General features: G+C 41.8%; 2 protein-coding genes across 3 annotated transcripts; both read left to right on the top strand.

Moving 5' to 3' along the window:
• The first annotated feature begins 1159 nt into the window (after positions 1–1159).
• Positions 1160–5199, top strand: si:zfos-1056e6.1 (uncharacterized protein LOC107988029 homolog). The gene is made up of 9 exons (XM_060072145.1): positions 1160–1553; positions 1949–2016; positions 2184–2231; positions 2318–2382; positions 2489–2526; positions 3024–3103; positions 4366–4428; positions 4543–4593; positions 4866–5199. Exons 1-9 carry the CDS (start codon positions 1478–1480, stop codon positions 4917–4919), a joined length of 543 nt encoding a protein of 180 aa, XP_059928128.1. The 5' UTR covers positions 1160–1477; the 3' UTR covers positions 4920–5199.
• A 2001-nt stretch (positions 5200–7200) lies between these two features.
• On the top strand, positions 7201–11837 carry ddias (DNA damage-induced apoptosis suppressor). Of its 2 annotated transcripts, none has more exons than XM_060071090.1 (5): positions 7201–7669; positions 7779–8157; positions 8435–8537; positions 8940–9304; positions 9723–11837. In XM_060071090.1, exons 2-5 carry the CDS (start codon positions 7952–7954, stop codon positions 11455–11457), a joined length of 2409 nt encoding a protein of 802 aa, XP_059927073.1. In that variant the 5' UTR covers positions 7201–7669; positions 7779–7951; the 3' UTR covers positions 11458–11837. The 2 variants fall into 2 exon arrangements, with proteins under 2 accessions (XP_059927073.1, XP_059927072.1); XM_060071089.1 differs by having other exon boundaries at positions 7218–7636; positions 7996–8157.
• The last annotated feature ends 2083 nt before the right edge of the window (positions 11838–13920 follow it).

Below are 13920 nucleotides of genomic sequence, written 5' to 3' on the forward strand. Positions count from 1 at the left end.
TTGAGTTTTACATTGCCGGCTTCAGCTGTGACTTTTCTAGCATTGGTTTTAAACATATTTTTGATGTCGGAGAAAGGTGGGAAAAAATAAGACTTGTTCAACACCATATTCAACCCCTGGGAATGCTGGTGGATCAGTTTGAGGTATGTAGAATAAACTGCAAAAAGTTCTGTAGTACTGCAAGTTAAAGGTAAAGGTGCCCATCCTGCGTTTGTGGTTTAATGTAGAGCTGGAGCTGGAGCAGGACTTCCACCTCAGCAGAAGAGCCATACATGGTCTGCAGAGGCTTCTTATTGCTCTTCTCGGGGATGTGTAGGCCTACAAGTTATTTTTTAACACTTGAATTTCAGAATAAATCTTTTGATGCTTTTGATAATTCGCCCTTTTCAGCGTTGCGTTGTGATGTTGCCCTCTGCTGTCGATCAAGCAGACCTCTGCATCTCCTCTGCGCTCCGCAACTCTGTTGTCTTTTCACCGTTGGCTAACTCCACACAACGTTTTAGTGGTTGGAACGTGTTGTCTCTGTGTAATATGAACAGCGAACGGTCCATAAGACTCTGGCAGGCCCTTTATTGCCACTAACAGTCTGTCGCTCAATGTTTCACTGGCGTTTCTCAATGCTGTGATAGTGGTCTCTGCACGTAGGCAACATATTCAGTCACACTTTCGGTACTTAACTTTTGAAGTGAAGTCAGTTCGTTATACAGGCTTACCCTGGGTCTTCCTTTTCCAGCATAATAGTCTCTCAAAAAAGTTCGAAATGAACTTTAGCCGCCCCCAGGGATGTGCCATGTGTTGTTCAGGCTACATCACCACTAGCAAATGTGGAAGGAAAAACACCGTTAATCTCCCCGTGCCACCGGTGTTTGTCACTGTCGTTTTTTATAGGGGATATCATAGCGCAATAATAGTGCGTGTTATAATAATTATTGTTATAGTGTTATAATAAGTGTTATAATAATAATAAAAGGTGCCCATAAAATAAATCCACTTAAAAATGTTATGAAGAAAATAACATTCTCCATATATGATATACAACACCTAGCCTAATTAGTTGGCCTGATTCAAGAAAAAGTAGTCCTGGTCTACTTCCTCTAACATTATGGGCCTATGTTTCGGATTTTGACATCTCGTTTTATATTAAAAAAAGGGGGATCTTTTCATTATTAAATAGTCCTAAAACGGCATAATGTAGGCCTATTCTGTATTTTATAGCCTACTCTTTTTATGATGATTTGAGCTACAGCCTAAACGAAGTAAGAAATGGTTTATTGTATTATCAGACCTACACATATATTGATATATTTGGCCTTTGCAATTTTTAATTAATGTTTTACAATTTCCAGATATTGTCATTAACAAGGCTTTTACTTTTCGGGGAAAGGGGCCGGAAATCGTTAATTTCAATCCTCAAACGGAGAGCGAGCAACCTTCTCTATTAAATCCACAGTATTCTAGCCCGTTTGACGACGCGCTTATGATGTCTCGCATCTCCTATGTAAATAAGCGCCCTTCAAATATCTGGATTGCACTGAAGAGGCTGGAAAAAAACGGTGGGTATAGTTTGCAGTGTTGACATTGGCGTAAGTAACCATAATGTAAGGATTACATCTTGCGGTGTTTCTGCATAGGAAACCTGCGTGTGGCGAGTTGGCATGTATTTATTTATGCAAATGCTCCCATAGCAACTCGCCTGTCTTTGTAAACAGAAACCAGTGCAATGGATTATTTTCGTATCCCTGCACGTGTTAAAAAAGTGGTTAGATAAACGTGAATGAATGCAGATAACATTCAACATTATTATAACATGCCTTACCACCAAGTCAACGGGAAGCAACCGCTGCCACTGACTTTGAGGTGGGATTAATAATATGTATCGGTTTTATATGAGCCTACTTGTTATGGGAGGGCTATTTTGTGCTTAACTCGTATATTTATGTTGTTTTAGATGATAGACTATGGAATCTACATGAAGTACCAATTCCAGAAGGAGTGGATGCTGCTGTGGTTAAAAAGGTTGTGTGTGTGTGTGTGTGTGTGTGTGTGTGTGTGTGTGTGTGTGTGTGTGTGTGTGTGTGTGTGTGTGTGTGTGTGTATCTGCGTGTGCGTGTGTGGGCACGTGCCTGTTTGGTTTGTTTGATATAACGTTTGCATTTTTTTTTTAATGGTTTTCTATTGTTTAGATTGTTTCCACTGCCTTCGGGTTGAACCCTGACAATGCCATATTAAAGGTATAATAACGACCAAACAAGCAATACCAACAACAAATCAATAGGTTTTGTTTTTAGATATTTATTTTTAGTCATTGTCTTTTAAGATCAGAAACCAAAATGGATGTCTGATGCCTTTAAATTGTTCCATCCTTCCTAACAGCAAACACACGTAAGAATCTCTTAACATCCTTAAATACAACATTAACTCTTAAGATTTGTGATGTTGTCGATTTACGTAAACATTAACTTATAGTTGTTTTTTTTCCTTATTTTAGGCCATATGTGCTGGAAGTGGTCAAGATCTTCCAACATGGTAAAACTGTATTTCAACATCAGTAGTACTTCCTAAAAACTACAAACGTAGAGTCTGCTTTGTGGTGCATTATTGTATTTTATAATAACAGCATTTGCACACTTTACTGAAATGTGAACTTTTATTAAAGGTGTAAAATGTAGAAATAAGTGACATCTAGTGGGACGGACTTGGTAAAAAGTGTTTGATAAACATTAATCCAATACAATAAAAAAATTATTTACAAAGGGAATGGGTCCTCTTCCAGGAAGCACACCATGTTGTATCGCCATGTTTCTACAGTAGCTCAGAACAAACAAACTAATCTGAAGAGCAAGCCACACTATTGCTACTTTGTATCTAGTTAATATTATCAGGTGGTTGCAAAGCCAGCCACACCATTGTTATTGACTCGTCATATTCAAAATAACACATGACGAGTTGGCTCATACAACCACACACGTTCTCCTTAGAAAATGTGTCTGGTGTTACTTATGGACGACGTCGTGTGTTATTAGTGTGTCCCAAACCCAGAACCATTTGCAATAATGTGATCAACAAGAGCTTGAAGAACAGACTGCAGTCTATTGACAGAAAGGTATGATTACCAAGATTATATAATATTTGTTAATATGTGAAAGGAGGGAATGACTTTGATAGCTTCTTCAATATTTTGAATTTAGGTAGGTTTAATTAAACTTTGTTTGTATGCTTTTGACATTACTAATAATAATAATCCTCTGGTGCAAGCCACACTATTGTTATTCTGTGTTTTATTAGTTTGGTTGCAAAGCAAGCCAGATTATCGTTATTCTGTGTCTTAATGCTGTTCTCTTACATAATTCTTATTTGTTGTGGGCTGCAGGCAGCACTATTGTATTATTAGGATTCGGATTCGATCCACATTATGTCGTCATACGGGGACATGTTACCTCCCCTTTCTCTGCTTTGCCCAATGAGCTACGAACGTGCGAGCACCACATGTCTGTGTGTGTGTGTGTCTGAATACACACACTGTCGCAAGGCACCGCCGCCGCGGGACACCACCACCACCACCGCCGCGGGACACCACCACCACCACCGCCGCTGCACCACCGCCGCCGCTGCCCGCTGCCTGCTTCCGAGGCACCACCCCGCTGCCTGCTGCCGAGGCACCACCCCGCTGCCTGCTGCCGAGGCAGTGGTGCTGAGGCAGCGGGCAACGGGCAGCGGGCAGCGGGGCTTTCTCCTTCATCCCTTTCTCCTTCATGTCGCGGTTCAGTCTACTTCGAATTGATGTCGAAGTGGAAGAACCAGAGCCGTCGGAGAACCCGACGCAGTCGTTTATAATATCGTCAGGAGTTGCACACAGCTTTTGGCCGTGATAATATTTTTATATGATATAGATATCTATGTATAATATGATATTATTTAGATATAGACCTCCGGGACTCCCGCCGGAGCACCTGGAGTGTTCTAGAATATTTACAGTACACGGCCAAAAGCTGTGTGCGCCTCACCATTGCAATACATCCACAGTAAACAGAGTGCATGGTGCCGTGGCCGCAAGCTGCTCAGGGCCGAACCCCCACCCTCCACCTTGACCCGCCTCTAAAAAACAGCATGTTTGTGGAAAGTTCATTGTGGGACTGGCTCGTAGTGGCTTTAATTCTGCACGAAGGCTGAATTTCTTGAACGTCTCTCGCGGAAGGGCATTTTTTCTTAGTTTAGCAACCAAGATTTTTCAGAACCCTCTACAGATTTTTGGGTTTGCCTGTGTTCTGTGTCTAGTTATTATAATTATTAATATTCCTTCTTATTATTCTTGTTATATCCTTTTTTTATATAAAGTATTATTAACTGACCCTTGTTCCCCTGAAGATCCAGAGAATAGAAGACCTTCTACCTGATATCAAACTCAGACACAACGAGAAACTCAATCAGGTATTGAATATACATTTATTCATTCATTCTTGATTAATGGGCCTCTACTTTGACAAACAGCCAAGATGAACCTCTGTGATGAACTTCCCTATTTCTTCATTCTAACATCATCAGGAAATTGAGTCTTTGGGACAGAAATTGATGTTCCTTCACAAGAGAATGCAGGTTATACCTTCTTACATTACTGTATATATTTTTTATTTTTTTATATATTCTGTGTACTATAAGTATATGTTTGATTTAAACTGCATATCGTATGCGTTTAGAAAAATATAAATTGTCTATGATTGAATGTATTTAAAACACATATTTGACACATTTTTTATTTTCAAATTATGATACTTTCAGAACCATCAGCATGCCAATACAGTAGAGTAGACGGTAGACCAATACAATGAGGCCATGTTGTATATTATATTATATGTTATATGTTGCAGGTGGCAGATTCCCACTGCTGGAGAGGCGTGCTGACCAGAGCACCACTATGGTAGAACAGCCCTGATTGGTCCATCCAGAGCACCATTGTGGTCGAACAGCCCTGATTGGTCCATCCAGAGCACCACTATGGTAGAACATCCCGGAGTTATCTGACCAGAGCACCGCTGTTGTAAAACATCCCTGATTGATCTCTCTCCCAGGAGTCTGAAGGACTTCTGATAACAAAGGATATAATAGCTGACGGTCGTTTTTTTTGTTCTTGCATGGACACGGACAAGTTTAACATGACTTAAAATTGAAGTCGTGTTAAACTTGAATTTCAATTCCACAAAAGCTTAACTACTTTTTTAGAATCTCAGTTCACACTGTAGTCAGTCGCCCACGTATACATTAGCATAAAATACTCCAGTATTGGTTGTTTTGAAACATACTGCACTGAAAAAAATTGTTTAAACTTTGGTTATTGCTATTGTAGGTGAGCATCAAATAAAGATAGTTTTTAATTACATAGATTACCATGGTGACGATCATAGACATACAACCACTTTTAAAGAAAATAACGGTTTTGGTTCACTGTCTCTTTAAGCAATATGTGGGGTGTTGACAGCATTTTAGGAGTATTGAAGGTGTTCAAAAAGAGCTGACAAGAAAGGTTTTTTTGCACCTTTTATGTTGAGAAGTGATATTTGTTGAAGTTAGACATTTTGTTATTCAAATGGTTTCTGTAGGTACAATAACAAGAAGTGGTCCAAAATACGTACAGAAGAATTATAATAATGAAGATTACAGTAACAATAGTGTTAATTCTGCACCCGCATAGGCACACTAATGATGGTCAACTTAAGTTTACTATCGGTGGTAGGAATCACAGATAGTTTGTTGGTTTAACGTCTACGATGCTATGACAATATTGGATAAAACGATTAAAAAATATTTTAAAACGACCACATATTCCCTGTAAAGGCAGAAACAACACCTGCCAAATCTCACCACCGTCATAGATCGTGCCTACATTATATTGTGTAGGCCACTTTACTGAAGAAACTAACAAAAACATCTTTTGATTCCAGTTCCAGTTTATTTTTTTGCTGAATTAATCAACGGGAAATTGACAATTATTTTCTAGCCATCACACCAGGTATTCCAAGCCCTGACACACTGTGCAGCGACCACCATTTCCCCCCATTCGCGGGGGCACATAAGTCGGGGACAATGAGATAATTGTCCCCAATGGCGGTCTTAATATAGAGGCATAGGTAGGCAGCCGCTTGGGCCCCCTTAGTAGAGGGGCCCTCAACCAACCTCAAAAAAAAAAGCCAATTGCAACCTCACTCACCCGTACAAAGTAAATAATTTGTATATGGCTGTTTGCGATGTTTTGCTAAGTATATGACTGTTTGTGGGGGTTTACCCCAACTAAATGTCCTGCTAGCTAAATTGATATTGATTTGATCTTAAAAAAACAGTCCTGGTTTTCCTGGCATTTTGGCAAAGACAGGTGTTATCTGAAACCTTCTCTTTTGGGTTTCATCGTGACTATTAGTTTGTGTAGTGCTACACTTTGTGTGTTCTCTGCTTTCCATCTTCATTTTGGAGTAAAGAAGTGTATGCAGGGTTTAAAGGAGAAGGTTTCTTTTCTCTTCTCCAACCTTTACTTCTGCGTAGATTAGCTTTACCTGCCTATCCACCATTCAGTCTGTACATTTATTTATTTTAAATATCGGATGAGGTGGGCCCCATACATAACTTCGCCTTGGGCCCCCAATTGGCTAAATCCGCCACTGATTGTCCCCAAGCAATTCGGAGTGAATCCGAGTTACGGGTCAAGCGAAAATGCAGTTTAAATTCGTTTTTGAGCATTAGAGCTTATTTCAACACATTGCCATGTGTTGAAATTGACAATGTGAAATCAATTCTGGAGCTATTGACCCAAAACTGCAAGCTTGGTGGATGGCCTCGATGTGCTAACGTAGTTCCTCCCAGGCCCTGGCTCATTCTGAAGTGGTATTGTAAATTACATAAAATCGCATAAATCAGTACAAATCAGCCTTTTTTTTATGCAATCCGAAATCTGTCCCGAACATTTTATCGGAAATGTCTGGTTTGCATTTCGTCTTGCGATGCCATGCCTGGCTACTTTATATCAAATATCCCGGCTCGGCCCCTCCAAACGCGCGGTACCCTTTTGGAAAATGCGTGGCAACACCTCGCACCCTCTAGTGGCTGCTTGTGGGGGTTTACCGTTTGACGATTGAAAAACCAGAACCAGGAAACTTAATTGACCACGATTCCGTATGGTCTGCCAGTACTCACATCAACTGTCGTTAATGACGACAATTGAATAAAGTTAAATAAAGACTGATAATAAGGAACCCTAGAAACACAGCATGTATCCACAGATAGTCTAATTAAAGGTTGTCATTGAAGAGGAATATCCGGAACGCCCTATCTTTGCATGTTCCACTTCGGACTGTTTTTTTGGTGGAACTCTTTAGAGGGCGCTTGTTATGAAAGTCCAGTTCAGCGCATTTAAAAGTAATCACATCTGTCTGCTTTAATGGAGTTTACGAAATTTTTTATGTGTTTCTCAGAAGACCAGGCCACTTATATTGATTCATCAGACTCACAAAACACGCTTTCCCGTTTCAATGGCAGTTAGACGGGCTCTGCTGGACTGTGCTGTGTTAAGTGTTCAAGAAGGAAGTGTTGTTTATCCATTCTGCAACAACTGCTACTCAAGGATAGACGTACAACTACAGGACTACAAAATGTAAATTGGCAGTGAATAATTAAACATGTGTTCGTGGTAAACAAGTATTATTCCGTTAAATTCGAATAATCCTTAATGATATGGCCACTCGTAGATCTTCGTCGAAAACTCGATTTCTCAACCCCCAGTTTAAGCCCCAAAGTTATTTTACGTAATTTAAACCGCCACCCATATCGTATGCGTTTAGAAAAATATAAATTGTCTATGATTGAATGTATTTAAAACACATATTTGACACATTTTTTATTTTCAAATGATGATACTTTCAGAACCATCAGCATGCCAATACAGTAGAGTAGACGGTAGACCAATACAATGAGGCCATGTTGTCTATTAAGTCTCACTTCTCCGTCTCACAGATGTGCATGCTCCAAGTGTGGCTATAATTGTCCAAAAGCCCAGGTGGGCTACAGATACCGTCTCTCTTTGAAAGTCGCTAGGCAGACGTCTATATTTGGGGTTACTGTGTTTGGAACATGTCTGGACCCATTCTTTGGTATTCACGCCAGCGGCCTGCAAAGGTAGGCTACTTGTTATACTTATGCATTAGAAATTATGATATCTCTATGGTAGTGTTTAAGTATCAAATATATACATGATATAATTTTTACATTTGTATTACTCTTACTAATATAGAAATATATTTTGTTTTATTTCTTATTCACACCCTGTACTTACTGCTGTGGCACCCATATTTCCTGTCTGGGATTAATAGTACTATCTCATTTTTGACACAATATGCGTTGAGAAGATGTCACCAGGTTATGTTAAGATGTGGGCAATGTTTGTCCTCTGCAGGTTGATGGAAGAAGAACCGGTTGAAGCAGCAACTAGAGCAACGCTACTTAAGCAGGCGGTCGAGGACTGCTTCATTGGCAGACATTTAACTTTTGGGATAAAGGTGCAGAGTCTTGTGTTGTTCTGATTCTAAGTACATCGACATTGATTGATAATGAGTTTATTACCTATATTCATACAATTGTTCCATTAGTCAATAAAATATTCCTTTCTAGTGTGTGCTGAGCTGCCATAGGTACTTCCACTACTGTACAGTACATTCATACTACTAGATAATTTGACATCACAACCAGGCAATGCAGTTCTATTGTAATTTTGTTGTGTGGTATTGCTATATCCATATTGGATTCCAAGAATGGATTCTCAATTAGTTCATTGTTAAATGACTACAGGGTTAGTTTATAATTTTAGGATAGACAATAAGCTATACTTTAAGCAATTATTCTAGTCAAAAGGACATCCTATCTGTATGTAATTCACTGAGCTCTTAACCTGCCCCCTATAGGTAAAAGACACAGATCATGGCCCATGGTTCGATGGCTCCAGTGGTGTGACAGTGGGGACAACTGCGGGCCCTGCCCAGTTCATTGCCACCCAGATCCACCTAACTCCGGCGGGTGGGGGGGAAGGGTGCTCCGTGCTGCGCTACTACCATGCCCTGCAGCAGAGGGCCGGGGCCCTACAGCCGAGGGCCGGGGCCCTGCAGCAGAGGGCCGGGGCCCTGCAGCCGAGGGCCGGGGCCCTGCGCTCCCCTGGCTCTAGTGAGGCCTTCAAACCGGCCGCTCCTCTTGTGCTACCTCTTAAGTCTCCTGGCAGGGCAGGCTTGAGCACCCCGCCACCCTCCCCTCTCCTCTCCTGCTCCCTGTCCAGGTAATTTCCGCCTTACATTGTTTTAGCTACACTACGATGCAGGCTGATTCAACGTGATACTCTTTTTCTATTAAGGTCAGTCTTGACTATCATAGGCGTCTGCTTATTAGCTTTATATCCTATCAACTTATTTTTGTTACAGTTCATTAATAGGTTGGGGTAATCGACAACAGTGGGGATCAAACCTGGTAGCTTTGAGGTAAAACAGACAAATAGGGTATGATGTGGCTGGATGGACAATGATGGGTTTCGCGTGCTAAAGTAATTTTCATGCAAAATGGAGTAGATGGATAGATATTTATGGAAAAATCATATCTTTTGCATTTTAATATCGTCAGAGCTCCCTTCTATGATGTCATACTTTGTATGATTGCCCCCTTCATACCACCAGATTAATCTGCCATGGTTCTGTTTTCAGCCCCGACTCTCCTTGGCAACGGTCGATAGGGGTGGTGACCTCTTCAGCGGAACAGGACACTCAGCAGGATGAAGGCGACGAGCACGACGGCAGACCGCTACACCACCACCACCGACGAGCCAATGAGACAGGGTCGGCAGGGTCCCAGAGAGCACCAGCCACCGCTCTTCACTCAAGCAATAAGAGACGCTTTAGTATCAACCATTCCTTCAAATGCACCCTGTGGTCACCGTCTGCTGCAGAGGTTCCTAGCATCGCCCCCATCCCGCCCACCTGTCCAAGACCCCTCCCCTACCGTGGCTCCCCGCCAGAGAACCAGCCAGTTGATGTGCTTGAATGTGATCCCCAGGCATGGGAGGACGATATGGCCTACTCAGAGAGCCTGGAGGCGTTCATTGTGTGTCAGGAAAACTGGTCTGAAAGCAGAACTGCCAGTACTGATCGTGACAGAAATAGTCACGGTTCCGCCCGCCATTCCAGCAGGATGACGCTCGCTGATGTCAGCAAAACGTGCGCTCCAAGCTGTGCATGTGACGCCATGCACAAGTCAGCCAGGCTAGTGAACAAGGTGGTGGGCATGAAAGAAACTCCGATGTGTGGTGGATGTTCTCCTCCTGTGAGTTTTGACCCAATGGGATGCCAGGGATTATGTGTGGATGGCCCGGCACAAGCGTGTGATGGAGACATTACTGATGATATATACAACTGCTCTGCAGACCTGTTCAGTGACCCCATGGCCTTGGTCACCTTGGCAACGGAGACGCTCGGCCAGAAAGTGGGAGGACCTGCCAACGGACAAATTATCGTCACACACTCTGACTCCCAGACGCTCAACACAGACGAAAATATGTCTAGCCCTGAAAGTACCGCTCGATCTGACCAAAATCTGGAGTCCAAGACGCTGCCAGCGCACCATTATTTATTCAGATCCAATAAACATGGAGTAGGTTGCAGCAGGTATCGGGCCAGTGACTCCAACAAATTTCCACCACTACGGAATCAAACCACATTAGGTAGCATCATCCATGGAAGCGAACCTGTTCCGCTGGACTTTATCCCCCCCTCGCAGTCCACGCCCTTAAGGATCCATGTTCATACAGGGTCTGGATCTGCTGCTGTACACCAGACCAGTGCAGGGTCTAGACGGCTGGGCTGCTTAAAGCCAGACAGGCAGCCCCCTTTCCTCCCTCGCATTATCATTACCACACCTCCACCAACTGGGTGTAGCGTATCAAACCGCTTCACCGCCAGCCACAGCAGAACCCAGCCATTTCTGGGGCTGCACCCTGTTACCAGTAAGACGCCCACGAAAAGGAACCACAACCTCAACCTGATATCACGCAGAAGGTTGAGGAATCTGAACAGAGCTAACCACAATCTGACTAGCAGGCAGATCCTGAATCTTCAATGCCATGCAGCTTTGGGTCTAAAGTGTTTCAAAGACGTGTCCATCTCGGTTTTGTGCGTCGACAATGACGATGACATGGTTGTGACTCCCTTAATTGGTGAAATGTCCTTTCCTGTGAGTGCCGGACAGGGAGAGAATGCTGACGGCTGTATCAGACAGACTCCATCATTGGAGATATCTGGAACACAGACAAACGCTGTGGAGTCTCAGACCTGGGGGAGGTCAGCTGAAGGTATGAGGAAGGATGGAAGCTTACATCACTTTCTTTTTAATGAGGACCAGGAGTTTGATTTGTCCGGAGATTTGTTTGCGGACTCATTCCATTAGGAAGACATTTATGAACAGATATGTGGTGGAAAGATTTGTTGCTTACTTGCTTGTCACCAATTATTATTCTTATTAGCATTTAATGAAATTTGATGATTATCCTCCGCCGTGTTGTCTATGGACATGTAATACCACAACCCTTGTTGAACATATCAATGTCTAAAATTGTTTAAAAACGTTTTATGAGCTGTTATCCAAACTAGAGTTTCCGACTCTAGTTGTAATTAAACCCATATAGCTATAATGTGGAAAGCCCAGTCGATAATGTACACATTTCTGAGCGCATAATATCAAAAAACGTTAAATTCAAACATCGCGCCGACCTGCATATCAAGACACAAGTGACATGATCTTAAAGAGTCAGTGTCCCTATAACAAAACGAAAACATGTCAATAACACAGTATGGTGAATAATGTCTATAGAGTCCACCACAAGACTACACTTTGTTGCTCAAACTTAATATTACTCTCCTACTTGAGCCTCCCGAAATGTCTTGCGATATTGATATCCCCCTTCCCCCCTCCGGACTGTTTTAGTTGTTTTATTTTTCTTATGTTTTGTGTGACTGTAGGCTACTGCTGGCTGTCTTGGTCAGGACACTGGAAGAGATGTTTAATCTCAATGATGATTAATATTTTCAACTAACAAATAGTAGTTGCCTTGCATTTTAAAATGTCAATGCACTTTCTGCCCTGAATAACAGTAAAAGCTATTTCATAATTGATTTGCAGCCAAAGTATACTACCCTTTCCATTGAACAATTACCCCTGCTACCATAAACTTTCGTCCGGATATTCTCCTGATGGGCCGTATGTGTGAACAACATATCATTTGTACCCTGAAAATCTCCTGAATAATACTACCCCTGAGGTAGCATTTTCTCTGTAGGAAATGCAAATTACCTTATATGTGAATGAGGAGTAGAAAGTATGTATTTCTCACACCACTTCAGTGGGCATGTTAATGACGCTTCTGCATGTCATTGAGTGGCCCCCTAAATGATAATCAGCCTGTTGCCTTTTGTTCGCTGAATGGTTTGATGAATCTGTCGAACCATTCACCGTTCGATGAATTTGTGGTGAACGGACAGTATACGTTTTAAGATGAATGGCAAAATGTTATTATATTATGCTCAGAAATTTGTTACATTATTGAATGGGGTTGCCACATTATTGCTATGGGTTTAATGATAACTAGAGGTTGAGCACACGTGTTGCTCACGCAAAAACTCTAGTAATATATAATATCACGGCCAAAGCTGTGCGCGCCTCTGGATGATATTATGAATAAACGACTGCGTTGGGTTCTTTGACGGTTCTGGTCCTTCCACATCAATCTGAAGTCGGGGTACATCTGGACTTCAGACAGACAAAGCCAATGTTTCTTCCCCCAATTCCTTCTCCGACATGACCAAGAATCAATACACGGGTCTTATTTTACAAACCCGCACCCGCCCATATCCGCGAATAACATTCCGCACCCTACCAGACCCAATATAAATTGATACAGACGCCCGACCCGCACCCGAAGGAAAACATTAGATTGAACGCCGGAGAATTACACAACCTGGGTGTTTGGCATGGTGCTTTAGATTGCTGTGCAAAAAAACCCCACATCATCCACTGAGGACGGTTTTAGTTGACAGAATAACATATCCATCACCGGAGAAGGCTCGTTTCATCTAAATTGTGTGAGTCACCCGTCGGGTACCCGAACCCGTGCAGGACTCTGGCCGAGATAACCCCCACTGCGAGTCTTTACTTGTTGTGGAAGTACCAGAGACGTCTGAGTACCCGACGCAGTCTTTAATTCATTATAATCATCTGGAGGCTCACACAGCTTTTGGCCGGGATATTATATTTAATATATCATATAGATACCTATATTATATTATTTAGATGTAGAGCTCCACGAGTCCAAAACGGCAACACTTTCAATACAGATTCATGTCTCCACCGGTGAAATTGTCATGTGCACTATTAAGGTAATAAAATAAGTTTTTGTAAATTACACCTTACATAGAACTCATAAACTCTTAAGCTACCTGATCTGTACTTCCCATCGTCAAGTTCCTACGACAGGAACCAAGAATCAATCATGTGGGGGCTATTAAGAATATTGTGTGAATATAATATGTTCATGTGTAACATCCATGTCAAAGAAAAATAAATGATGGCCATAGGTCGTAAAAAAGTGCTTGAGAACCGAGGGGGCGGGGCCGGATTCAGAATGAAATTTAGCTAATTGTTCCACGTTTGTGAAATATTAAATACATATTTTGCTAATTTTGTAAACAGAGTAGGCCTATAGCCTACCCCCATTATATTCCCTCAAAACAACAAAAGAGCAATGAAAAGCCCCACGAGCAGTTCAAAACTATACGTTGATATATACTTATCTAAAAACTTTGATATTGAATGTAAATAAACGCTGACATGTATATACAGTTAGACTAGATGTAT

The sequence above is a fragment of the Gadus macrocephalus genome, chromosome 14 (assembly GCF_031168955.1).
Source record: "Gadus macrocephalus chromosome 14, ASM3116895v1".
NCBI classification, from domain to species: domain Eukaryota; kingdom Metazoa; phylum Chordata; class Actinopteri; order Gadiformes; family Gadidae; genus Gadus; species Gadus macrocephalus.

What these genes read in the sequence shown, in the direction of transcription:
- si:zfos-1056e6.1 (XM_060072145.1), top strand. Translation starts at nt 1,478, where the DNA reads ATGATGTCTCGCATCTCCTATGTAAATAAGCGCCCTTCAAATATCTGG. An exon ending in CTGACAATGCCATATTAAAG is followed by an intron (nt 2,232 to 2,317) that starts GTATAATAACGA and finishes TTGTCTTTTAAG; the next exon opens with ATCAGAAACCAAAATGGATG. An exon ending in ACAACGAGAAACTCAATCAG is followed by an intron (nt 4,429 to 4,542) that starts GTATTGAATATA and finishes TAACATCATCAG; the next exon opens with GAAATTGAGTCTTTGGGACA.
- ddias (XM_060071089.1), top strand. Translation starts at nt 7,515, where the DNA reads ATGGCAGTTAGACGGGCTCTGCTGGACTGTGCTGTGTTAAGTGTTCAA. An exon ending in CAACTACAGGACTACAAAAT is followed by an intron (nt 7,637 to 7,995) that starts GTAAATTGGCAG and finishes TCCGTCTCACAG; the next exon opens with ATGTGCATGCTCCAAGTGTG. An exon ending in CACGCCAGCGGCCTGCAAAG is followed by an intron (nt 8,158 to 8,434) that starts GTAGGCTACTTG and finishes TGTCCTCTGCAG; the next exon opens with GTTGATGGAAGAAGAACCGG.